This window comes from Hemicordylus capensis, chromosome 10 (assembly GCF_027244095.1).
Source record: "Hemicordylus capensis ecotype Gifberg chromosome 10, rHemCap1.1.pri, whole genome shotgun sequence".
NCBI lineage: Eukaryota > Metazoa > Chordata > Lepidosauria > Squamata > Cordylidae > Hemicordylus > Hemicordylus capensis.
The window spans coordinates 21,126,991-21,153,590 of NC_069666.1; the positions used below are offsets into that span (position 1 = coordinate 21,126,991).

The 26,600-nt window shown below is 42.9% G+C and overlaps 1 protein-coding gene across 4 annotated transcripts in view; it reads right to left on the reverse strand.

The window, feature by feature from the left end:
- Positions 1-26,600, reverse strand: part of SCAPER (S-phase cyclin A associated protein in the ER) — a 265,705-nt gene that overhangs the window by 63,903 nt on the left and 175,202 nt on the right. For all 4 annotated transcript variants that reach the window (XM_053272259.1, XM_053272260.1, XM_053272257.1 and 1 more), the window contains one exon: positions 23,213-23,336. In XM_053272259.1, the coding sequence (XP_053128234.1) occupies positions 23,213-23,336 (124 nt within the window). The remainder of the gene's footprint in view (positions 1-23,212; positions 23,337-26,600) is intronic.

Genomic DNA, 26,600 nt, shown 5'->3' on the forward strand with positions numbered 1-26,600 from the left:
CGTGCATGCTCAAATGGCCTCTGTGAGGCCCTAGGTCATGCCAGGCTTTGCAGAGGCCATTTGAGCATGCACGGTGGCCATTTTGTTTTCCGTGGCCTTAAAAAAAGAAGATTATTTTTAAAAACGGCCACTGCACATGCTCAAATGGTCCCTGCAAGGCCCTAGAAGCCAGCGGAGTGAGGGGGAACCTTTGCAACCCCCCCAGCCTTTAGGAAGCCCCCCAAAGGGGCTACAGGTTAAATAATAATAATAATAATAATAATAATAATAATAATAATAATAATAATAATAATAATAATAAAAGACACTGTACACATATTCAGATTGGCACTATGTACAGAGAATCAGGGCTTGTGAATACTGAGCTGACGCTTAAGAGCTAGGATTGTATTCATTTGCTCTTACTTTGCTTCTTGTGATAAGTGAGTTAAATGTGATGTCTTAATAATATGACTATTAATGGTGGGTTTGTCTTTGAATCAGTGTGAAATCCTTAATATTAAGGCCCACTGGGAGTTTCTGGCTCTCTTTCTCTCATTTTAACTGTCTTTCTGAAAGACTAGAATATATTCCAAGCAGTGACACAGTTTACTCTGCATATCCTTTAATTATTTTCAGAGTATCTGGGAAAAGTCAAATTCTCCATTTATTTTTAAAACTTATGTAATGGTGATACTACAATACATAGTAGAGAATTAGACAGGCACTTCTGTTGGTTTTCCAAGTATACCTCCACATTGTATTTGGGTATTTCATGAGCCCCAGCATACTGAAATTTGTAGTTTTCCAGCATTTTTAGGTCTGGCTACGTCCACTGCTAAATAGTTTTTGAAATATTAAAAGATTAATGAGCTTGACTTGTATTTTTCAGCTGATATTATGATAAAGTTATCTGAAAGATGGGTGTCAGATGCTTGGGCAGGGGGCGCAATTTCAGTGTTTGCCCTAGGCGCTATTTTCCCTAGATACGTCTCTGCCTGGGCTATACCTGTTATCAGATACACTGCAGGAATAATAGACTGGACCCAGGCAGAGCTAGAGACGCTAGATAGTAAGACCAGGAAAATAATGACCATCAATCATGCTCTGCACCCCCACAGTGATGTAGATAGGCTATACCTCCCTCGCAGCTCAGGTGGAAGAGGAATACTGCAAGTCCATCAAACAGCAGAGGAGGAGAAAAGAGGCCTTGAAGAATATATAAAGGACAGTGAAGAAGATGCACTTCAGATGGTCAATAACGAGAAACTATTCAACACCAATGAAAGAAAGTAGGCCTACAAGAAAGAACAAGTAAAGACCCGAGCAGAAAAATGAAAAAATAAGCCACTGCATGGTCAATATTTGCACAATATAACTGGAAAATGAGACATCACCAAGACCTGGCAATGGCTTAAGAATGGCAACATGAAGAAAGAAACAGAGGGTCTAATATTGGCTGCACAAGAACAGGCACTAAGAACAAATGCAATAAGAGCAAAAGTCGAAAAATCAACAACAAACAGCAAGTGCCGCCTTTGTAAAGAAGCAGATGAAACAGTGGACCACCTAATCAGCTGTTGTAAAAAGATCTGACTACAAACAAAGGCATGACAAGGTAGCAGGGATGATACACTGGAACATCTGCAAAAATTACAAGCTACCCGTAGCCAAAAACTGATGGGACCATAAAATTGAAAAGGTTGTAGAAAATGAAGATGCAAAAATATTATGGGACTTCCGACTACAAGCAGACAAACATCTGCCACACAATACACCAGATATAACTGTAGTTGAGAAGAAAGAAAAACGTTAAAATAATCGACATAGCAATACCAGGGGACTGCAGAATAGAAGAAAAAGAAATAGAAAAAATCACCAAATACAAAGATCTACAAATTGAAATTGAAAGGCTGTGGCAGAAAAAGACCAAAATAATCCCAGTGGTAATTGGCATCCCAGGTGCAATTCCAAAACAACTTGAAGAGGACCTCAACACCAGAGGGGCCACAGAAATCACCATCAGCCAATTACAAAAAGCAACTTTACTGGGAACAGCCTATGTTTTGTGACGATATCTATAATAACCAACAATATTGATGATAAAATTCAGCCATCCCAGGTCCTTGGGAAGGACTCAATGTCTGGCTAAAACAAACCAGTCAATAACACCTGTCTGTGTAAACAAGAAATAAAAATAATTGTGTGATACATGAAAAGGACACCGGAATTATTTATGCAAAGATACACACAAAATTACAGGCAGTATGCCTTGAATACTGTTTGCTAGGGAGCCACAGCAGATCTAAAAATTAGATACATACACCACCATCCTAAGCACAGTCACTCAGAAGTGAGTGAGAAGAAACTTAGAAGAAACTTAATTGAATGTTACGGACTTGCAGACTGCTCTCTTGTTTTAAATCAATGTTCACAATTTTACAACATTGCACAACAAACCCAAACATAGAAATACAGGTTCAGATGATCCAACAAAACACAATTTGATGAACTGTGAATAAGACAACAAACCCATATATGCTTTCCTTCCCGTCCTGTGCACTTGACTGAACCAAATTGTTCTTCTTTTTCTTTCAGGAGTTTAGCGGGAAGTGTACAGGGGAGCCTGGAACAAGCCCCTGAGATCACAAGGATCACAAGGAGCCTGGTGGAGAAGAGAACGTAACTACATATCCCTCCCTCGTTTCCCTCATATTCTTGGGAAAGGCTGTTTGTACAGTTAAATAGTTGACCATTACAGCTGAGACCTATCCTAATAAACTATCTATTAAACGGACAATAAGCTCCCTAAATACTGTAAACAGCGAACAAAAACAGTATGAAGATAGAAGGTCAGCAGGGGAAGGGGCACTTCCCAGTGTATTGCACAGAGTGCCACATGTATGACTATTTGCCCCAAGGGCAGAAGTCATGGATGTGTGCTCAGTGCAAGGAGTTCCTGGCTCTCAGGGAACAAATCTGTTCCCCTGAGACCAAGGTGGCGGATCTGGAGAAGATCAGAGAGACAGAGAGGCAAGTGGACGAGACCTTCAGGGATGTGATAGAGGCATCCCACTCCAGGGCTGGTAGCTCCTCTGCTGTCAGGGAGAATGAAGGTCTTGGGCAAGGAGGACATCAGTCTGAGAAAGAGGGTGAGCTGGAGTGCTTGGTTGCTAACGCAGAAATAGATATAGTGGGCATAACAGAAACATGGAGGAACAGTGAGAACCAGTGGGACAGAGCACCTTTCTTATGAGGCATGACTACAACACCAGGGGCTTTTTAGTTTAGAAAAAAGATGACTGCGGGGAGACATGATAGAGGTCTATAAAATCATGCATGGTGTGGAGAAAGTGGAGAGAGATAAATTCTTTTCCCTCTCACACAACACTAGAACAAGGGGTCACTACATGAAATTGATTGTCGGGAGGACCAACAAACGGAAGAACTTTTTCACACAACACGTGATCCACTTGTGGAACTCTCTGCCACAGGATGTGGTGACAGCCAACAGCCTAGATGGCTTGAAGAGGGGTTTGGATAACTTCATGGAGGAGAAGTCTATCAATGGCTACTAGTCAGAGGGCTATAGGCCACCTCCAGCCTCAAAGGCAGGATGCCTCTGAGAACCAGTTGCAGACGAGTAACATCAGGAGAGAGGACATGCCCTCAACTTCTGCCTGTGGCTTCCAGCAGCATCTGGTGGGCCACTGTGCAAAACAGGATGCTGGACTAGATGGGCCTTGGGCCTGATCCAGCAGGGTTGTTCTTATGTGCTTAAATTCTTCCCCATTTCTTACACCAATTTCTTGTAATGCCCAAAGTGGAGAATTGAGATGTAAGTGATCCCAACAACCACAGGTCCCCAAAAGCTGCTGAATGTTTTGTGGAGCTGGAAGGTAGTTTCCAGTACTGATGCATCATTCATAGTAACATCTACTCCTCTAGGAACTAGAGATGTCTAGAGATGAACATCTGCAGCTAAACTGAGATGTATAGACCTCAGATTCCTTCTCTCTATACAGGAGAGAAGGAGGACTTTAGAAGGAGGAGGAGGACTATACAGGAGGACTTTGATATTTGAGGGAGTTCCATTCCATGGTACAACTGCAGATACGGAAACCACGAATATCGAGGCATTAGGCCAATGGGGAACTGGGGGTTAGGTTCCTGGTTTGGAAAAAAATGGTTTTTAAAACAGTGGATTTGGGGGGAGGACCCCCCAAATTGGTGCCCTCAAATTGGCCAAAAATTTTCAGGTTTAAACAAACAAAAAACCCAGAGCCATTTTGAGGCTCCAAAACACAAAATGGCAGCCGGAAATGACCTCTGTGGTTATTTCTGGCCACCCGACCCTTGGATACACGAGGTTGGCATGTGGAGGTTGGGTGTCTTTTACCCAACCCCAGATACACAAATTCACAGATAATGAATCTGTGGATATCGAGGTCTGCCTGTATTTCCTAAATATAAAGAAAGAAGAAGTCCAAGACCCATATGATGTAAGGCTTTATTATAAGTCAAAATTAGTATCATTAACTGTTCCTGGAAGAGTGCACTGGTAATGGGCTTACACAAGAACATAGGACTGCCTTCTACTGAATCAGACCATTGGTCCATTTAGCTCAGTATTGTCTAACCTGACTGGCAATGGTTTGCCAAGGTTTCAGGCAGGAATCTTTCCCAGTCCTATCTGGAGATGCCAGATTGAACCTGGGGCCTTCTGGATGTAAAGCAGATGATGCTCTAGCCCTGAGCTATGGCCCCGATCCCAAGCTCAACCCTTTCGTCTCCCAATAGTCTTTGAAGAGTGCATTGGGAATAACCAGGAGGAAAGGATCTGCTATGTGGTAGGGCTTTTAAAATGGTCAAGAACTAGATGCCAATCTAGGAAGGAAGGAATGGCTCAGATAACTTCAGACTGAATATCAGACAAATAACTGTGCTATCCCAATCTAAAAATTACTTATAAAAGCCCACTCTAAACTGATCTCACTGGAAAGGTCTTTGCATTTTATTGCATGGCAGTGGAATCATAAAATGCAGTTGCCCCATAGTTTAGTGCGGTATCTCTCTCAGTGGGAATACGGTAACACTTAGTGACAAAAAACAACATGTACAATTTTTTTTATTATTCATTAGCTCTGGGCCTTGAGTTGGTACTTAAAATTCATTGTCATAGTCTGTTCCTGGTAGTGAGCCAAGCTAGGAAGTGAGAAGTCTTTGGCTGCTTATTCAAGTTCAGTTGAAGAAAGAATATGATGTTGCTGCAGTCATTTACACAGACTGGAGTAATTCATGCCTAATGATTTTGATTGTCTACCAAAGTCGATGGATTGTGTTTAAAACATGTGCACCTATTTAATTAGAAAGTCAGATACTATAATTTGGAGGCCATTAACAATGCTCAGATCGCCTGTACAACACACACACTCTGCTTTTTTCTCTTAAAAGTGTTTTGCCTCAAATGACACTTGAGCCTGAGAGATCCAGGACCAATCTTCCCAGGGTAGGTTTTGTTTTAAACTAGAAATGCAGGTTTAGGGAGTTGCCAGAGTTGACTCCCGAATCACCCTCTCCTCAATGCCTCTCTGATCAACTTTGCAGCCCACTCACACCTGCATTTCCACCAAAAAGCAGAATGCCAGCTATGAATCTCCTGGCATGTAGTTTTAACCTTAGTTACCTGTAACATTTTGCATTAGCAGTTGTCCATTTACTACGGTGAGTGTAATTTCAGATGGATAGCTTTTGGGATCCGCGTTTCCTCTGCACTGCTAAAACATCACACTCTAATACAACCAGGGGGATGGAACCACAGATCCAGTGTTCCCTCTAAGGTGTGTGCACATGCCTGCGCTCCCAAGTTTTTTGATGTCCGCTCTGTTAATTTTAGATCCCGCTCAGGTTGAATCAGGAAGGCCCCATTCTGAATGCAGGTGTGCACACACTGCCTTGAAACTCCCGCCCAGAACAAAAACTTACTCTGCACACAGATGAAAAAAATTTGAGAGAACACTGCACAGCTCAGTAGTAAAGCATCTGCTTTGCATGCAGAAGGTTCCAGGTAGCATCTCCAGGTAGGGCTGAGAGACTCCTGCCTGAAACCTCAGAGAGCCAGATGGACCAATGGTCTGACTTGGTACAAGGCAGCTTTCTATGTTCCTAACTATCTTGTGAAGGAAGCAGCAGAGGTCAAGACTCTGGCACCTACTGGCTGAGTAGATTTGATAGGCCCCAAAGAGCCTCTGTTATATTTGTTTTTGCCTTTGCTAACCCCGGGGAGAGACAACATCTAGAAACTTGGAAGAACAGATTAATAGCAGACATCTACAAATCTACTTGCCAGCTCACTCTCCGGCAAGCAGGACACCCAGACCTCTTTTCTACACAGACCTCTTTTCCAGAGATCTCATTCTCAATGCCATTTTTGAGAAGGTAAGAAACAGCAAGAATCATTTCCAGATCCCTGATTAATAGCCTGTGTAATAGCACCAGAGGCTTCCATGCTTTTGTGACATCATCAGCCATTGCACCAATTTCAACTCTTTTTTCACACCTATTTGCATGATTAAGACTGAAAAGCTACTGCTGTGCATTCCATGCTGCTAAATCCCAAAGTTGCACAGCAACCAAATGATCTCAGTCTCAAATGAAGCTCCTGATAGTGCTGTAGCACTTGGCCAGCATTGGCCATTGCAACACTCAACATGTGTTCTGTACCCCTTACTTTTAAAGAGAGGTATAAACTCCTGTATGGAAGTGAAACCTGGACCATCAAGAAAGAAACACACAAAAACCTCGAAGCCTTTGAGATGTAGCGTCTCAGAAGAATACTCAAGATTAAATGGACCAGCAGAACAATAAGTGAAGAAAAACTTCAAAAAGAAAAACACACATAAACAAACAAACTGGAGTATTGTGGACATATCCTCAGAGTAGTAAAATATCAAATACCACAACTAATACTAGAAGGAAAGCTAGCAGGAAAAAGATCAAGAGGAAGGAGGAGGAAGGGATGGATGGATGACCTAAAAGAATGGCTAGAAATGGACACAGAAGATATCATCCACGATTCTAGGGACCGCAATCTATGGCTTTTGCTGGCCACCAACCTTCCAATCAGAGAAGGCACATGAAAAGAAAGAGACAACAGCAATGTGTCCGTCCATCTGTCCATCAAGTGAGGAAGCCAACTTGACTCCTCCATAGCTTAGTTTTAGACATTAAGTTTACACAGCTCTGTTTTGGAGGTCATTTGGCGTTAACTATATTTGAAGATGCACTAACTTCTGCAGTTCACTGACATTTCTGCTGTGCTCTGTTTTGGTTACTGTTATTGTTTATTAGCTGATGTATATTTCATATGCTTAAATGAAATTAAATTGATTAATTGGGTTTTTAAAATGCGTCATCAACGTTCGGTCCAGCAGGACAGAAAGTGTGATTGTAGCCTGGCACCTTAAGATAATCAAAGTTGGTAACAAGAAAACGGAAGAGGAGGCAGTTCCATGGCTGAGCATGCCCACCAAAAAGGTCAAACTGGACCTCCGATGAGAATCATCTCAACTACAACAACTAATATTTATATACCGCTTTTCAACAAAAGTTTCCAAAGCAGTTTATATAGAGAATTAATTAACTAATTAAAATAAAATGGATCCCAGACCCCAAAGGGCTCACAATCTAAAAAGACTAGGCAGGCTCCTGTAGAAGGAGATACGTTCTTCAGATCATCTGAGGCCAGTTTGAATGATACTTGTTTAAACAAGTATTTGGAGCCCATGTAGAGGGCCATTTGGATGCACACTTCTCCCGCATGCAGCAGGGAGATGTGCCAGAAGGGTATTGTGTTGCCTGTGATGACTTCAGAGGGTATGATCTTGGCACGTTCCCATCCTGATCTCATGGGCAGAGACAGAATCGCCTGAACCACTCCCTGGCCCCAGACCGTTGACTACTCTACAGGTTAAAACGAGAAACGGATGAGAGTGAAGTGATGAGAGATGTCTTTCTAAGTGTGCCAGTTAATGCTCTGGACCAGGTGAGGTTTCTGAGCAGTCTTCATAGACAAATTATGTTTCTCTCAAAGACTAACATTTCTCCTGTTGAAATTTCTAAGCATATCTGCTTATGTACAAACCACTACAGTGTTATGGCCACGCAAAGAGAGGAGATTGCCTTGACTAGTGCCTGCCTAACACTCTCTGGGTGCCGCCGAGTTTCCCCGTGTGCAGCTCATATATTTGTAAACAAAGAGAGATTATAAACACATCCTAAATTTTCAATCCTGTTTCCTTGTGAGGAAACTCCCTGTAAAAGACTATTCCTGGCACATCCTACTGTTTGGGGAAGTGGAAAGTGTAGAACATGATGTTATCTTGAGTTTAGTCTTTTATAAAAAGATGCATTCTTTTGGAATCAACAGGAATAAACCTGTTGAGAGGAAGGACCGCAAATGCTCATCAACACACCCACAATTTAAATTATCCTTTTTAAGCTGCAAATAACTCTGTTGCTACTTTTGAGTAAATTCATAGCCTTAATGTTGATGGCTCCAATTTCTAAAAGGGAGCAAAGCAAGATTGTCAAGAGCAACACTATTTTGTAGTCAGTAACCCTGCTAAAACCATGCAGGCCACAATCCTATGCACATTTTACTTGGGAGTCAAACCCCACTGAAGCCAGTGGGACTTGCTGCTGCGTAAACATCCTTAGGATCAGGCAGCAAGTTAAAAGGCGACACCTATTCTAAGATTATTATTGCACCCGAATATTGCTCATTTGTGCGTCTCTGGGGGAATTAGCAGATCCACAAAAGTATCCAAACAGTCGACAATCTCTTTGTTTTGCATAGTACTCAGGTTGGTGATCTGTCTTAATGCTCTTTACAGCTTACAACAGGAAAAAATCTTCAGTGGAGTAGCTGGCAGTATGATGATTAGCCTTAACCTATGCTCCATATTAGTGAAGGTTTTTGGTCAACAAACCTCTTTACTTGGCATGGGAGTCTCTAACATCTGCACTGAGCTTTCAGCTTTTTACAAATGGCGTAGTATCTGACAGTGGTAAATAAACAAATAGATAAATAGATAAATAAATAAATAAATCATCATCATCATCATGATGTCTCAGCCTAGCACAAAACTGCTCAAATTAACGGACAATGGAGAAAGGACTAGAATCAGACTTTTAATTTTAAAAGTGTGCAAATAGACATTCTAATTCAATTCTAAAAGCACATTTGTGCAGTTTACAAAATTAAAATCATGCACAAGCTGTATTATGTTAGAGGATGTAAAAAGGGACTGCGGACCGTGGAGAAAGTAAAGTGAGTCGTCTCGGCTCTTCTAGAACCCAGACTCTCATCAAGCACACCTGTTTCTCCTCCCTCGCCAAAGACATTACCTGTAGACTGCATCACTACTCTCCAGAGAATCTTCCCATTTATTCATTCATTCGTTCATCATATGGATAAACCGCCTAACAAATACCTCCCAAGGTGGTGTACAACAATTTAAAATAATAAAAATAAAGCACACAATATAAACATTAAAGCAACGTGTTTTTTTTAAGATAGCCAAAAATGGAGAAGCTCTTATATTGCCAGGGGTCGCATTCCAAAGCCTTGGGGCAGCTACAGAGAAGGTCCAATCCTGTTGCAACACCAAATGAGTTGGTGGCAGCTGTAACTGAACTTCCCCACATGATCGCAATAAGTGGCAGGGTTCATGACAGAGAAGGCGCTCTCTTAAATAGTGCAATAGTGTTGTCAAATTCCCACTTCTGAGGATTTTCTCTTACTCTGTGAAGGCTTCTAAATGTGTGTTGTAGTTGCACAAAAATGTGTGTTGTAGTTACACATACTACATATGTGAATTACACTCACCATAGCATTGTACAATTCTGAATCTTCTTCTTCTTCTTCATTAAAAAAAAGGGAAAAAAAGCCCTGACTAGAATAGGAGGTCTTGTGCCTACAGACCACCGAGATCCTTAAGTATTACCCATGGACCCTAACCCCATCTATATTATATATTTTCATGATGATCCAGTAACAATCAAGGGGGGGGGGGAGAGAAGTACTCAAGATAGTTGTCTTTTGTCAACAGTGAAGACAAAACAGTGTTTTGTCAACAGTGAATGTCTCTTAAAATTCAAGAGACATAAAGGCTGTATATTATTAAATTACAAATAACTAAGTTTTGGGGAAGCTATCAGCGGAGAAGTGACTTGATTAGCAACGGCTTGAATCCCCGCTGTTATGTTTCTCAGACTATGGGAAATACCTCTATCGGGCAGCAGCAATATAGGAAGGCACTGAAAGGCATCATCTCATACTGTGTGGGAGGAGGCAATGGGAAACCCCTCCTGTACTCTACCAAAGAAAACTACAGGGCTCTGTAGTCGCCAGGCACACTTTACCTTTACTGATATATTTAATTTTCCACAGGCCACCTGGATCTACCCTCGTGGGCCCCAGGTTAAGAATCCCTGGACTAGAATAATAACTGTGGTGATGTGTGGAAGAAAACCCATTGGAAAGACACTCCCCCCCCCCACTGCCTTCAATTCACTGTCAACCTTAATTTCTTCTCTTCAATCTCTGTGACAGCCCTTTGCTTCAAACATGGTGGGGCGATGGAGGCCAGGAAGCTAGAATATCCAAAACTTTTTTAAAAAGTAAACATCTCAAGCTCCAGGTTTCCCTGCAATGTCTGAAAGACAGACACACACAATATTAAGCCTTGTATGAACTGTTTACAGCAGGGTAAAGAACAGAGGAGAAACATTAGAAGGGTTGGGTTTTAAAAAAAAAAAAAATCCCTAGGTTTACCTTAAGAATCTCTTGGCTGTCGCCACAGGATCATTATTTTGCGACTGCCTTCAGTCTTAAAAGCAGAAGATGCTTCTAAAGTGGGATGCCCTTGAGGGACATGTACAAAGCCAAGTTGTACACCTTGTGCTCTTATCTCTGATCGTTTCGTTCCTTGCGTCTGAACCCTGTTCTCATAATCGGCGGTGTGGCTGTGGCTTCTGTAGACACAAAGCCTCCGGGCTTGCCCGGACAGAAACATTTTGCAAAAAATGGGCACTTTTGGGGAGAGTATTTGTAGTAAATACTGCTGGCTCTCTTTTCTCAACCCCTGCCAAAAAACCTTCCTGCCGCTTGAACAATTAAGCTAGGAAGCTGGGAGCTGAGGCCGTTTCCTAAGGTGGGTGGTCTGCCGAGGTCAGGGTTGAGGCCAATAGCAGGGCGGTGGAAGGGAAGATAAAACTGACTGGCATTACCTGGCTGGGGGCTCAACAAAGCTCTTAGCTTCTGACATTTCCAGTCCTTCAGGCTTTCGACAGGAACAAGAAACAACCCAGAGAGAAGTAAAAAACAATGGCTGCAAGCCTTATTATTAAAGCAAGCCCTGCCGGTGCATAGGAGCACGTGCAAATTGCCGGGACGAGGAGGATTTTTATACAACTAATTTCTGTTAAGGGCTTCATTTTGCCCCATAGGTTTTCCAAATCAAAAATGGGTCTCCATTCCAAAGCAATTCCATTCCCAAATGCAAGAGAAATAAACAGATTCCGTCTCTCATTTATAAGATCGTTTATTTAACGATAATATAAAAAAGACAAAAAGAATGGGAGTCTCAGACGTTCCTTATGTTTGTAACCCAAAAGATATTTCTCTGTTACACAAAGAAATCAACGTACTTTATTTTAGTGACAGCTGTTGCCAAAGTAGTGGCTCGTCCTAAGATCTAGGGGGTGCCAAACAAGGCGCAGCTGCCTTGGGTTCCCGCCGAGAGCCACATGGCCTGCAGGCTGGTCATTCATCAGGTAAAGCTGTGCGGACAAAGCTCTACCTGATGAATGGCCAGACTGCAGGCAGCATGGCCCTCATGAACAGGGTTGGCGGGGGGGAAGAAACAGGTGCAACCGGGCTGGTGGGAACCTGAGGCAGCTGCGCCTCATTCCCGCCCCACCCACCCCCGTCCCTGGCTCATTAGGACCAGTTGCTGCTGTTTATTTTGACTATTGTGAAAAATAGTTGTATCCTGCCTTTTGAGCTAAAAAAAGATCTGCAAAGATCTCCAGGTTGGTTGCAAAACACACGTTAAGCAGTTTAGGCTCACCGCTAACTAAGCACTGAGAGGCCAACCCCTCTCAGCAACTAAGAGGCCGACCCCTGCTAACTAAGCAAAGAGGCATCTTTCAAAATGGTGATTCTCTTTATATTTCGCAGGGGGAGAGCAACTGGCCCTATCCAACCCCAGCACAGCATCCCTCCAGTGGCTGTTGCTGATACCTGCCTTATGTTTCTTTTTAGATTGTGAGCCCTTTGGGGACCGGGGACCATCTTCTTGATGTATTATTTATTTTTCTATGTAAACTGCTTTGAGAACTTTGGTCGACAAGCGGTATATAAATATAGTAGTAGTAGTAATAGTAGTAAGAGAGCTCTAAAATCTTACTTGTTTGGCCAGGCCTTCCAAGGTTTTAAAATTGTTTTTAAAAGTATTGAATTGTTTTTAAATTGTTTTTATATTGTTTTGAGCACTGTGTTTTAAATGGTGTGTGCTTTTTATGTCTTTTTAAACTTTTTGTACACCATCCAGAGCCTTCGGGTGGGGTGGTTATGTAATAAATAAATAAAATAAACAAAAATAGAATAATAAAAAATAATTAATTAAAAACAAAAGGAAAAAGAGAGGCAGGAACGAATAGCTTGTTTGCCAAGAGCAGAAGGTAAACTAGCAGAATACAAGCAGGGTTTCCCCTCAAATTTAGCAGACTGGCTACAGACATTGTTTGCTTCCTGAAACACCAGTGGGTGTGTGTGGAGGGGTGGCAGTTCCCCAGAGAGGGAATTTCCCAATTTCTTTTTTGAGGGGGTCATCCTTGTATCTGGTAACCCCTCACCGTGCTGCAGGTGCAGAGAATGGATCTCTGTGGAAGATCTCAAAGTACAGGGACATTCATATGGGAGCAGACAACAGAGACACCAGGAAAAAATTGAGGGGGGGGCACAGAAGGGTCAAAGTGCATTTATGGGTGGGGTAAGCTGTGCCCCACATATTAGATTTCTGAAACAGAAATGGGCGGTTAGGTTGGGGTAAGCCACTTGTCTAAGGGGGGATCTGCTCCCCCTCTGGAACTGCCCTTGGCAGCAGACTGCCCCAAAGGAATCCTTGGTCCAGACCGTTCTGGACTATTGATATTTTATGGTTCCCAACAGCCACCATAATTTGATTTATGGGGCAAAAGTTGTGCTAAGTATTTTAGGAAATAACACACATACACACACACGAAGCTGTCCCCCAGACTTGGCACTAGATTTTTGAGCCTTGAGATAGTAATGAGGCATGCAGTGTGTATTTTACATTGCTTCATAGTAAATGGATGGTATAATGCAGAACGCATTCATCAATGCATTAAATTCGCCATGTGGAGAATTACCACTTGGTTTGGTTATTATACTTCGCAGGAAAATTTGTGGCACAGCAGTTGATGTCGTACAATATGTCATCCACAGCATCTTAATACATGTCAAAATGACACTTATGTTAACTGTCATTTATTTAGCTCATTTCTATATGGCCCCATATAAAAATCTCTGGGCGGTTTACAATTTAAAACACAACAATAAAGCCAAAAGCAAAAGTTTGATAATAATACTAGACATACTGTACAACACACTTGAGAATCACAGACATTACAAAGATGGCACACTCTAGCTGCACACTGGATGTGGACCTGAGAGATTAATATTCAAATTCCAGCCCCGTTACGGATTCATTAGAATCTTCCCTATTTCCCATCCTTGGTGTTTTCCTCAAAAGGAATCAGTAACATGAAATATTATCATCTTTTATAGGGTTGTTAGGAGGGTGAATAAATCAAAGGCTATATTATTATTTAAGAGTATCTATGTTCTACTTTCAACAACAGAAGTTCTCACATGGCAAATGGAACAAGGAGATGGTTCCTTGACCCATGGGGGTTTATAATTAGTTATGTGCATGGACCATGGAGGCACGGTCCAACGCCGGGGTGTGTGTATTCCTTTAAGGGTGTGTGGGGGGGTTGTACTTACCCCTCCCACCGCTTTTCCCCCTCCGGCGCTCTGGTATTCAGCAAAATCTTTGGGGCAGCAGAGTTCCTCCCTGCCACCTTGTTGGTGCCCAAATCCGGAAGTAACATATGCGCATGTGCCCACTGCAGCCGCACCACCGATGTGCGTGCACCACGCATGTCACAGTGACGTGCGTGACGCACGCGGCGGGTGCATGCATGCGTGTTATTTCCAGATTTGGGCACCAGCAAGGGGGCAGGGGCAGCAGGGAGGAATGCTGCCACCCCAAAGATTTTGCTGAAAACCAGAGCACCAGAGGGGGGAAAGCGACGGGAGGGGTAAGTACAACCCCCCCCTTAAAGGAACACACACACACACACACACCGACAGTTCGTCGGACCGCCGGACCTGCGAACCAGTTCACAGGCCTCCAACATGGCCTGTGAACCGGTTCGTGCACATCCCTATTTATAATCACAAAAGGAAACACTAGCAGCTGCTCCTGGAAGGGACGCTCATGCTGGGTTAAACAGCTGCTCTCCCCCATTGAATATAAAAGAGCAGCCATTTTAAAAGTTGTTCTTTGCCCAGTAAGAGGCATGAGATAGGATACCAAAAGTTATGAAAAATGCAGAGATTCCTTTTGCACTGGAGATTTTGCAGGCTTTCCCATGCATGGCTTTCCATCAGCTCTGCAAGCACTTGCACAGGGGCAGGGTCTCCAGCTGTTGTTGAACTACAACTCCCATCATCCCCAGTCACTGGTAGAAGGGGCCCTAATGATATGATTTTATCTACACACTTTCATCATTGGCACCCTGGATTTGGAAGTTGTATCATCTTCACCCAATTGAGTTTCAAAAGATAACATCTGTAATTTTACCAGATTATGTCTAGCTCAAATGGCAAACAGGGAAGATTTATCTATTCTAAATGGCACTGTGTAGAGGGATCGCCTCGGCCAATTCTCATTTTGGTCAGGGTGGAAACTCTCAGTAGTAGCAGTAGTAAGTTTATGATGGCCTTCGACCAAAGCGGAAACTCTCAACAGCAGGTTTCTTGTGACCTGATTCCTAAGATCTCACACTTTGAAATAATGGTCAGGCCTGAGGGGAAATTACCTGACAAGCAAGCCAGAGGTTGCCGGTTCGAATCCCCGCTGGTATGTTTCCCACACCTATATCGGGCAACAGTGATATAGGAAGATGCTGAAAGGCATCATTTCATACTGTTTGGGAAATAGCAATGGGAAACCTCTCCTGTATTCTATTAAAGACAACCACAGGGCTCAGTGGTTGCCAAGAGCCGACACCGACTCGAAGGCACACTTTATATTACTGAAAGTGACCATCTACACTTGGTACATTGTTGTAGTCCACTAGATCAGTGTTTCTCAACCACCGGTCCATGGACCAGTGCTGGTCTGCGAGGCATTGGGTACCGGTCCGTGAGGCATCACTAATAAAAATCACCCCCCCAAAAAAACCCCACAATTTTGGGCCCGCGGGGACCTCTGGGAGCTCATTTCCAGGCAGTTCTCACGGCTGGATAACATTCATTTCACTTCCTCGAAATGAACATTATCCATTAGTGAGGGCTGCCTAGAAATGAGCTCCGAAGAGCTGCCCAAAATTGTTTTTTGGGGGGGTGCCTGGGGTTGGGGGTGAGGGGAGTGACCCCCTTACTAACTGCTGGACCAGGAAACTGCGCATGAATAATGTACCGGTCCATGACTCCAAAAACACTGAGAAACACTGCACTAGGTGGTGCCCTGAAGGGGCCACGCCCGGCATCAACTTGAATTGGTGGATGGCATTAGCCCCTTGACGGTTAAGTGGAACTGTCAAGTGAGCGAGTTGGTTGCCAATTGGTGGGAGTCAGTTGATAGCAATATCTTACATACAACCATTTTAGAGAGTTGTATAGACCCAGCTTCTCCTGACAAAAATGTAACAGAATTTTATGAGGCACTCATTTAGAAACTTCAACCGTCTGTTGTAAAGACATACATACTGGAAAGATCTGCTGGAAATGAAAAGAGAGGTCTATGCAGCATAATTATTCATCTAAGGAATGGTTTGACCATGACTGTGTTGTTGCCTAGAAAGTGTTAATTAATGCCTTCGTCCGGCACAAAACGGAACCTACATGTAATTCAGATCAAGATCTGCTGGAAATGAAAAGAAATTATAAAGTTCTCTTAAAGAAGAAGAAACGGGCCGCTTTAGGTTCAACTTAGCAGGAACTGATTGTAAAGTAAAGGGTGCCGTCGAGTCGGTGTCAATACCTGGCGCCCACAGAGCCCTGTGGTTGTCTTTGGTAGACTCCAGGAGGAATTGACCATTGCCATCTCCCGTGCAGTATGAGATGATGCCTTTCAGCATCTTCCTATATCGCTGCTGCCCGATATAGGTGTTTCCCATAGTCTGGGAAACATACTGATCGCAGAGGTCAAAACTAATGACTCTTCCACCTTTTGGAGAATTACTGCGGGGACATCCTGATTCTGGTTTACCCTGGCTGACCTTGTTGCATACTGTCAAAAGTATGAGAGTCTTACTGTCAGCTTTTAATCTGGCCCTGCTCTGAGAACCTGACAGGATTGAAGTGCAGGTTAAAAACAGCACAAACATATATTCTAGGTATGCTAACTGTTGAACGAGTGTGGAACACTGCTAGCACCTATGATTCTTCCACTCGGGGTTCTTTGGATCCGACTCTGCGCAAAAGGCCTGGCCACATGCAGAGCTGAGAAAGGCCATTTAGTGGGTCATTTAGAAAGCACAAGTGTTTAGGAAACACAAGTGTTCCATACTGGTAAGTGGCACTTATTTTATCACAAAGAGAAGGAGGGAAACTGCCTTCCCTAGAGGAACAATTCTAAATAATTCAGATTCCCAGATTATTCAATTTAAGATATATGCATTTTGTGCATAATTATATAGTTAGGCACAAGAGCAGCTCATCCCAAGGAGCCGGGGGGCACCAGAGGAGGGCAGCTACCCCTCCTTGGGAGTTCCGTTTGTTCCTCTCCCCCCGGCCCATCCTGCCCCAGCATCAATGAGAGCCTTGCTGCCTGCCATTCATCAGGTAGAGCTGCATGGTGAACTGCACAGCTCTACATGACTAATGGCCAGTCTTCAGGCAGTGCAGCTCTCATTAACCCTGGGGCAGGATGAGATGGGAGAGGGAGGAGCCAACAGAGTTCTCAGAAGGAAAGCCAGCTGGACCTCCTTGGGCTCCCCTCTGGCTCCGTAGGACGAGCCACTCCTGGTTAGGCAGCATACCTAAAAGGAGGTGCAAGCAAGACTCCAGTTCTCTTGCCCGTATTATTTTAAATTTCCAGGCTCACAGAACTATGGCAACATTCAATTCAAGGTGGGCCGTGACACTTTGGAGGGGAAAGCAGTAGCTGAATGAACAAAAGCACCTAAGACCAGGTTCCGTGGGCTCGGATTGCGGACTTGCTCAACTTCTTCCCCAAAGCATTTTGAAATGACCCTTTGATCTACCTGAGAACATAGGATTAGAAATTAATCTCTCCTGTCCCATAGAAATTTTAAAACAGAAAAGAACAAGTATTGAAATAAAGTACATAATTCTTCCCCCCACCCCCCGCCTTAAGACAAACACTAAATATTTTTTACTTAAAGTTTACATCGTAAAATGACACGCAAGTCTTACTGGGAATGGAAACACATCTTGGCGGAAAATCAATAAATAACTGTAATTTGATGAGACATAGGTCCTAAATTGTTGTAACCAGCAATCAAAGCTGACAGTTCAAACTGAAAAAGTGATTATTTCTAATATTTGATTCTTTCACACAATGATAACATACCCTAATATTCTGTGCCACAAACATATGGGGAACTCAGATGGTGTAGTGTCTAGAGTGCTGGACTCGGATCAGGGAGACCCAAGTTCAAATCCCCATTCAGCCATGAGACTAGCTGGGTGACTCTGGGCCAGTCACTTCTCTCTCAGCCTAACCTACTTCACAGGGTCATTGTGAGGAGAAACTTAAGTATGTAGTACACCGCTCTGGGCTCCTTGGAGGAAGAGCGGGATATAATATGTAAAAAAATAATAAATGAATTAAATAATAATAAATTCACACGCGGCAAAATAGTCACTGACCTGTTTCACTAGGATATCATTGACAACCTTGACACAGCTTGTAAAAACCCTCCCAGGCATTCCGAGAACCTTCTTGTGTCTCCTTGGCTTCTCCAAAGGGCCAAAAGATTTACTTGGGCCCCTGTTCAAGGGCCGGTATGATGAGCAGAAGGTTCAACCTTCAAGCCTGACCGCCACTTGAGGAGATGGCAAGCAAGGAGCTTCCTGTAATAACTCTGGTTGCATTTCAATTTCGCCTTTCTGCTAGATCTTAAAACCGATTATCAGCAAACAGTCTGTTAAGTAGCAGTGAGGCGATGGGTGTACATGGGGAATCCATTTTCCGAGGCTTTAAGCACATTTCATATGCCTTATTGCTGCTAGATTGGGAGACCACAGTTTGGGCCTCAGGACCAGACCACTAATGAGGGTTGGTGAGTTGGCTGCCTCAGGAAGCAGACTGGCCAAGGCGGCAAACCCAACTCCACAGCCTAACTGCTCCATTAGTGGTCGCTGGGCCACCTCCTGGCCTACCTGGCAGTGGTGAGCATGTCCCTGCTCGTCCTTTGGCCAACTTCTATGTTCTTGGGGGACACTCTGTTCTTCAGATAGTGGTCTGGGAGCCGGAAGTATATTTTACCACACAAACTGACCCCCTCAAGAGTGTTCAGGCTCCACAATAAAGCTGGCCCCCTGTGGCTATAAGGGCCATACGTTTATGGAGTCCGTGCACTTGGGTATAGCCGAGTCACAACATACAAAATCCAAGGGAGAGATGAAACACTAAGCCAAGGAATTGCTCATGCTTATCACAACTTGAAAACATTTCTCCTTAGGAATGGAAGCAAGGTAAAGTTTTTACTGCTCCCTGATTAAAATTTAGTCAGGCTGTCAGAGGTCATTTGGCCTGCAGGGAACTGGGAACTGCTTTGTGCTAAACCCTTGCCTGAATGCTGTCCTCAGCAGCAATCCAGAGGGACCATTAAGCAAGCCAGAGGTTCTTTCAAGCAACTGCTTTTTCCTCCAGGAGGGAAAAGCAATGGAGAGCTTCTCTCCCAGTGGAAATGGCTGCTCCCTTCTGCCAACTGGATCCAGTCTGGGGCCACAGTGGAAAGAAAATATTAAAGCCACCCACCATCCCTGCTACCATGGTCCTGACCCAGGTAACTATCTCAATTGATATTTAAAAACAACCACCAGGCAAGGAGAAGTCAAACTACCTCTGAACAATTCCAAGGGTAACAGAATCAGGCATGTTACCAATTTTCTATTACTGTAGCCATAAGCAAATTTTCAAGTTACTACTATATACACCTACTGGCAAGATAATATCTACTACTATGAGGCCATATTTTTACAAAACCCTTACATATTATAGCATCTGAAATGTGCAAAATACATGAGTAATGGAATCAGAAACTATGTCCAGAAATTCTGATTCCGTTACCAATGTATTTTGCACATTTCAAACACTATAATATGTAAGGGTTTTGTACAAATTCAGCCTTATAGTAGGAGATGTTCTCTTCCCAGTGGGTATATATAATATCAACTTGAAAATTTTCTTATGACTACAGTCATTGAAAAAGTGGTCACCTCACTGGTTCCATTACCCTTGCAATTGCCCCTCTTTAAGTTCATGCATAGTTCTGCCCAATGGCATAGGAACATAGGAAACTGCTTTTTACTGAGTCAGAACTTTGGGCCATCTAGCTCATAGGAACATAGGAAACTGCCATATATTGAGTCAGAACATTGGTCTATCTAGCTCAGTATTGTCTTCACAGACTGGCAGCAGCTTCTCCAAGGTTGCAGGCAGGAATCTCTCTCAGCCCTATCTTGGAGAAGCCAGGGAGGGAACTTGAAACCTTCTGCTCTTCCCAGAGCGGCTCCATCCCCTGAGGGGGAAATATCTTCCAGTACTCATACTTCTAGTCTCCCATTCATTTGCAACCAGGGCAGACCCTGCTTAGCTATGGGGACAAGTCATGCTTGCTACCACAAGACCAGCTCAATATTGTCTCAACTGACTGTCTGTGGATTCCAACTCTCATCATCCCCAGCCACAATGTCTGAAGACCTCTGCAGTAATGGATTTCTTTTATAGTTCGACCACACAAGTTAGGTTCTCAAGGATTATGAATCTCAATGCATAACATTGGAGGGAACTAAATGAAGCTCACCTCCAAACCTTGATTCCTCCCTCATGCACGCAGAAAGCTCTGGAGAAAAAACAATGAACATGTAGCGACTAAAATACAGAGCTGACAAATTGAGCGGGTTCCCTTTGTCGACACGGAGAGCCTTTGGACGCCCTCTTCTTAACTGTTTGTCAACTGTCCTATGGCTTGTTGATTCTAACTGTGCCATGTAAATTATTCAAGGCACATACATAACTTTTCAATTAACAAACTGCTTGGCTCATGAAAACACACACACACAATTTATAAGTAGCAACTCCAGACTAAATATCTCATGATGAGCAGGTCACAATGAATTAACAATGAGCCTCTAATAAAATATTTAATGACATCTGAAATTAAGTGAAAGTTAAAAGTTTTGCCATTAAGCGTCACTGTCTTTTTAAATTTGATTTGCAAACCTGTCAAGATGCACATTAAGATATGCATGTGTGGCATTCAAACAATGCAGAGCTGGGATGGAAGAGAACTCTTTGATGAAGGCTCAAACTACATGCAATGGCAAAAGCCCAGCTTGTTTAAACTCGGTGGGTCCCAATCACAGATAAAGTGGAAGTCATTTTGAGAACTAAATTCTCCCATGGCTGACCTCCCTGCTCTCCTAACGCCACTTTCCTCCTAGCTGGGCTTTGATTTTAGAAGTGAGGCATGAGAAAAATGTTTGGGTGGCATATACAGAGAGGTGAGGAGTGGACACAGGATGGCGCAGCGTCCCTTTTATGCATGCCTCTTGCGCTCGAAAATCTAGACTTCTCTCGATTTAGATGCGATCGGGTCAGGCTCCCTTTCCTTTGCTCAGATGGCTTTAAATTTAAAAAAAAAAAACAATACAGGGGAAGATACACATGACTGTGTGTCACGTCCGCTTTCGGCCTCACACCAGTAACATAAAAGTTAACACAACATCCAGCTTCTCTTTGGGAGCTTCTGTTTTGTAGGTTTACAATATACTGTTAGAAGGACGTTGACAGGAAATAAGCAACGGGAAATTTTCCTGCACAAGCTCCATGAAACAAACTGGGTAGTGTGCAAAAGCATGATACACAGGAAAGCTTCTGCCAGATTGAATCCACTATTTTGGTGTTCTCTGCTGATGAGAGCACAACTATTTCTTGTTCTTAATACCACTAAGAGTTTCTTGTTGGTAAGCACAGGAAGTCCGTAAGAGGCAAGAGCAGATGTGTATTTTATTTACTAAGTTTATTCATGATAAAATGTCATACCTTGCCCCTCTGTCTTTAAATTGGGATTTGCAGTTAAAATCAATACAAACAAGTCAAAAACAGCAGCAAAGAAAGGCAGCAACCATATAATGGAGCCCAACCAAGAACAATATTGTAAGTTGATCCAGCACATCATCAGAAAACTCATGAATTTTATACTACAATTAAATGAGAGGAAATGAGAAACCCCTGCTTAAATGAGAGTCCCCTGCTAACTGAGCAAAGGGGCACCTTTTATAAAGTGGTGATTCTCTTTATTTAGCAGGGGGTGAGCAACCGGCCCTATCCATCCCTAGCACAGCATCCCTCCGGTGGCTGTTGCTGGTATCTATCTTATGTTTCTTTTTTTTAGATTGTGAGCCCTTTGGGGATAGGGAGCCATTTATCTATTTGGGGATAGGGAGATATTTACCAAATATCTATGTATTTATTTGAACCGCTTTGGGAACTTTTTGTTGAAAAGCGGTATATAAATATTTGTCGTATTAATAAATACAAGTCAAATATTACTATTTAATCATTTGCAATAATGCCTTTTATTGTAACAATGTGCATTAAAAGAAAAAAACATTTTCAGGCCATTTATTTTAAAGGCGGCTATGATCAGCAGAGAACTTGTAAAGCCTATAATGAGAAAGGTGAACATAGAGCCCATAATGAGAAAGGTGAATATAGGCATGGAAAATCAAAGAACTCTTTTGGCGCCTGTTTATTCATTCTAGGTGGGGACACAACGGTCACTAACCAAGGTGGTTCTGAACAGATGAGGAACATCTAGATAGTCTTTTAGTAAACTTTTAGTAAACTTAAACTTTATTTTAGCAATCTGGTAGACTGTACAGTGTAGAGAACATGGATGGAGAGAAGTTGTCCTTCTCTTTTTCTATCATAATATTAGAACTAGGGTTGTCCAGTGAAATTAGTAGATTCAGGATAAAAGAACTTCTTCACACACTGCATAACTAATTCATAGAAGTCAGTACCACAAGAAATGGTGATAGCCAGCAGATTAAATAGCTTTAAAGGGGAGTTGACAAATTCATGGGGAACAAGTCCATCAATGGCTGCTAGCCCTAGTGAAATTTATGAAATTTACATGTTCAGAGACCCTAGATCAGGGATTCTCAACATTGGGTCCCCAGATGTTCTTGAACTCCAACTCCCATAAATCCCCAGCCCCAGTAGCTTTTGGTTGGGGATTATGGGAGTTGGAGTCCAATAACATCTCGGGACCCAACGTTGAGAATCCCTGCCCTAGATCACTATGACTGGAAAGCAACAGCAGGAGAGGGCACTTGCTGTCATGCCCTACTTATGAACCTCCCAGAGACATCTGACGGGCCACTGTGGGAAAATGGATGCTGGACTAGAGAAGACCTTTGGTCTGAAAACATTTATCAGTTATCCGCTGTTTTGACAAGATGTTTCGGCTGTCTGTGTTTTGTTTCAAGCTCGAAACAAAACGCAAAATCCGTTTTGTGCACATCCCTAGTGTTTAACAGAAGAAACTGATGTAAGTGGTCCAACATCAAATAATATCATATTCAGTATCCAAGCACGGCTTGCCAGCCCTAAGCAATTAAAACTCTTTAATTCAAAGTTTAAACGTAGCTTACCATTAACTGGTGCATCAACAGGTCCATTAAAAAAGTAATCTTGTTACTAAACAACACGTAGGTGCAGTTCTCCACACAGTTGTTGCATGCCAGGTGGTAAGCATTTATTGTACTGTAGAGTGACCTAAGAGGAAAAGTGAAAATTTAGACATCTGAAGGAAAATTTGACAATGAAAATTATCAATAGTTACTTGGAATTGTTTTTTTAGTTTGACTTTTATGCCACAGGTTAAGGTCAGGCTATATCCCACAAATACAAGCAAACTCCAAATATATAAAACAACAAATGTATATATCTATCTCTAAATGTATATGTATCTCTCCTAATGCAAGGAGATCACACAGCTGCACTAAACCACCAGGACTTTCAGAATTGCGCTATTGCTCAGAAGTTCCCTGTGAAACAGGAGGCATGCCACAGATTGTGCTCCTTGCTGCGAAAGCACGGAAACGTTTGTGCTTGAGGAACATGACTACTGCAAATATTTATCAAGCACTTTTCAATACAAGTTCTCAAGGTGGTTTACACAGAAAAAATAAATAAATAAGATGATTGCCTGTCTGAAAAGGGCTCATAATCTTAAAAACAACCCCCCGCAACACAAGCAAAAGCCACAGGAAGAATGCTGAGCTGGACTAAATTGGAGCAGTTGTTCTCCCCCTGCTAAACACAAGAGAATCACCACACTGTTCAGCTAGTAGGGTCACTTATCAGTTTACACTAGTCTGGAACACAAGCTCCAGCCTCAGCGCAACAGTCTTGTCCAAGCGCAACATTAGAGTTTCAGCCACTGTGTGCTGCTCCATGTGTCACAGTTGCCACTCAGAAGCTCCACACAGAGACCTCCAGTGTTCCCTCTAAGGCGTGCACATGTGCACATGCTCACAAGTTTCTGGATGTCCATTCAGTTCATTTTAGATCCCACTCAGGTTGGATCTGGAAGGCCCCACTCGGAATGCACGTGTGCACACACTGCTTTGATGCTGCAGACCAGAACAAAACTCATTCCACACACAGATGGAGAAAATTAGAGAGAACGCTGGAGACCTCCATGCATTAAGCAAAGAGCCTGGAACATACAACTCAACACTGTGCTTGGTGAACCCTGGAGATCACAATGAGACATCAAGGAGGAAATTATCTCTTTGAGATGCATGCCATTCATTTTCTGGATGAATTCTTGTCCTGCATCTTCACACTCTAATCATCTTTTAGAACTGACGGACCTTTTAACTTTGGATAGTTCACAATAGACCAGATAGTGCCCATCCTGAAACAAATTCTGAGGGAATGATTTGTGGTGTGAACCGCTCAACAAGGATTCACCCTAAAATGTGACTGTGCAAATCTTTTCTCTTTAAGGCTTAGGCATAGGGTATGTACAAGCAACAGAGAACAGTGAGACAAAAAGCACGACTACTACAACCAAGGAAGCAATTAATTCCATCTATACAAGATGACGCTGGTATCTACTCTGCGGCCAACATTTATGCAACAAACTAAACCAAATACTTCAAAAGTTATGATTTCTTAAAACTGCAACCTCTTTGCACACAGCATAGCGGGATAAAAGGTGAAACATGGATCTGCAATTTCCTTAAGACGAAACAGCATTTTAAATACATCTTTAAGTACATCAGCCAAGAAATACAACTGAACATTTTCTTTGCCATTCACATCTTAACATCTTCTACAAGAAATCTAGCACGAGGAAAGTCAATCAATAGTCAACTTTGGTAGCAAAATCTTCAGGGATGAAGATACATGAACACCATCTTCCCGTTTAAATGACAACATTCAATTGGGACCCGTTTATAAAGGCACGGTCGCATTTTCAAACAAGTGTGGAGGATGCAAGTGTGACCAAAAAAGCACCAGAGTGGGACAAACAACACAACACTGCACCTTGAATTATTGTGATTCTCAACAAAGGCCAGAACCATTCACCTTTTACATAAGCCTTTCAGCCTTCAGGGAGCCATTTCCACTTGTCTTAAGGATGTGGAAAGAGGCTTCGAAACTCGGTAACTATTTTCTACACAGCTTAGCACGGTTATAAATAAAAATACTGGAGGTGTTGGAGAGCAGTCAAGTGGAATACATTTTTATTTTATTGTCAAGGCTTTTTGCTATGGCTTTTGTTGTGACAGATACTCTATGGTACTTGGGGCACATTCGACACCAAAATTGTGTCTAAGGCTATGGCAGTTTCTTCATTTAAAAAGCCAAAATAATATACTGTACCTGCCGAGGGAGCAAGAGGTTGCCGGTTCGAATCTCTGCTGGTATGTTTCCCAGACTATGGGAAACTCCCGTATTGGGCTGCAGTGATATAGGAAAATGCTGAAGGCGTCATTTCAGACTGTATGGGGGAGGCAATGTTAAACCCCTCCTGTATTCTACCAAAGACAACCACAGGGCTCTGTGGTCACCAGGAGTCGACACCGACTTGACGGCACCGCTTTACTTTACTTACACACCAAGAAGACTGGCAGCACACAGGCCATCTTCTCGAAGCCATCTGCACTCAACAGTTGTGAGCTTGGTTGGCTCGAGAGGAAGAGACACAGGAAGTAGGGCAGGAAGGGGATACACAGACCACTTAGGTCGTAGAGCTGCGGCCTGATACAGAGGCAGGTCATTGGTCCATCCAGCTCAGTATTGTCTATACCAGACTGGTTCAACTTTAGCCCCACAGCTGTTTTTGGACTACAACTCCCATAATCCTCAGGCACAGTGGCCAATAGCCAGGGATTATGGGAGCTGTAGGTGCTAAGCAAGTATCCAGGTTGTGCGAGCCAATTCTACAGCTCCTCGCTACTCTCCGACTCTAAGCCTGCCATCACATATAGCATTGCCAAATAGCATTGTGGCTGTGATCAGCATTCGTCAGCGGATGACAGGCAGTGAGTCCTATCAGCCTTAATCTGATCCTCGGTGACTCTGGGCAGGCCCTACAATTGCTCACGCGCCTCCCTTTATACTGTTCCTTAAAACTTTCAATCTGAATGTTTCTTAGGTGTATGACTCAGGGTTTTTGTGTATTTCTGTCTTCTCATGTCTTTTAACTTTATTACATCCATCTTTATGCCCCTCCTTTTAAAAAATGCCTTTCATGCGTTTTTATGACTTTTTCTGTTTCTCAGGCCCATGTGCTTTTGGTGTATTATCTACTATTTTTAGTCCTTTTAGTATTTGTACCATTTAATATGCAATCACTTTTTAAAATCTACTCTCACTTTTAACATGTAATCACCCTTATACTTTATGCTGGTCTATGACCGTAATAAAGATGGATTGGGAGCTGTAGGCCAGCATCTGCAGGAGGGCTGAAGTTGAGCAGCCCTTGTCTATGGCTGCTCCATGGCCGATGGCAATGGCTTCTCT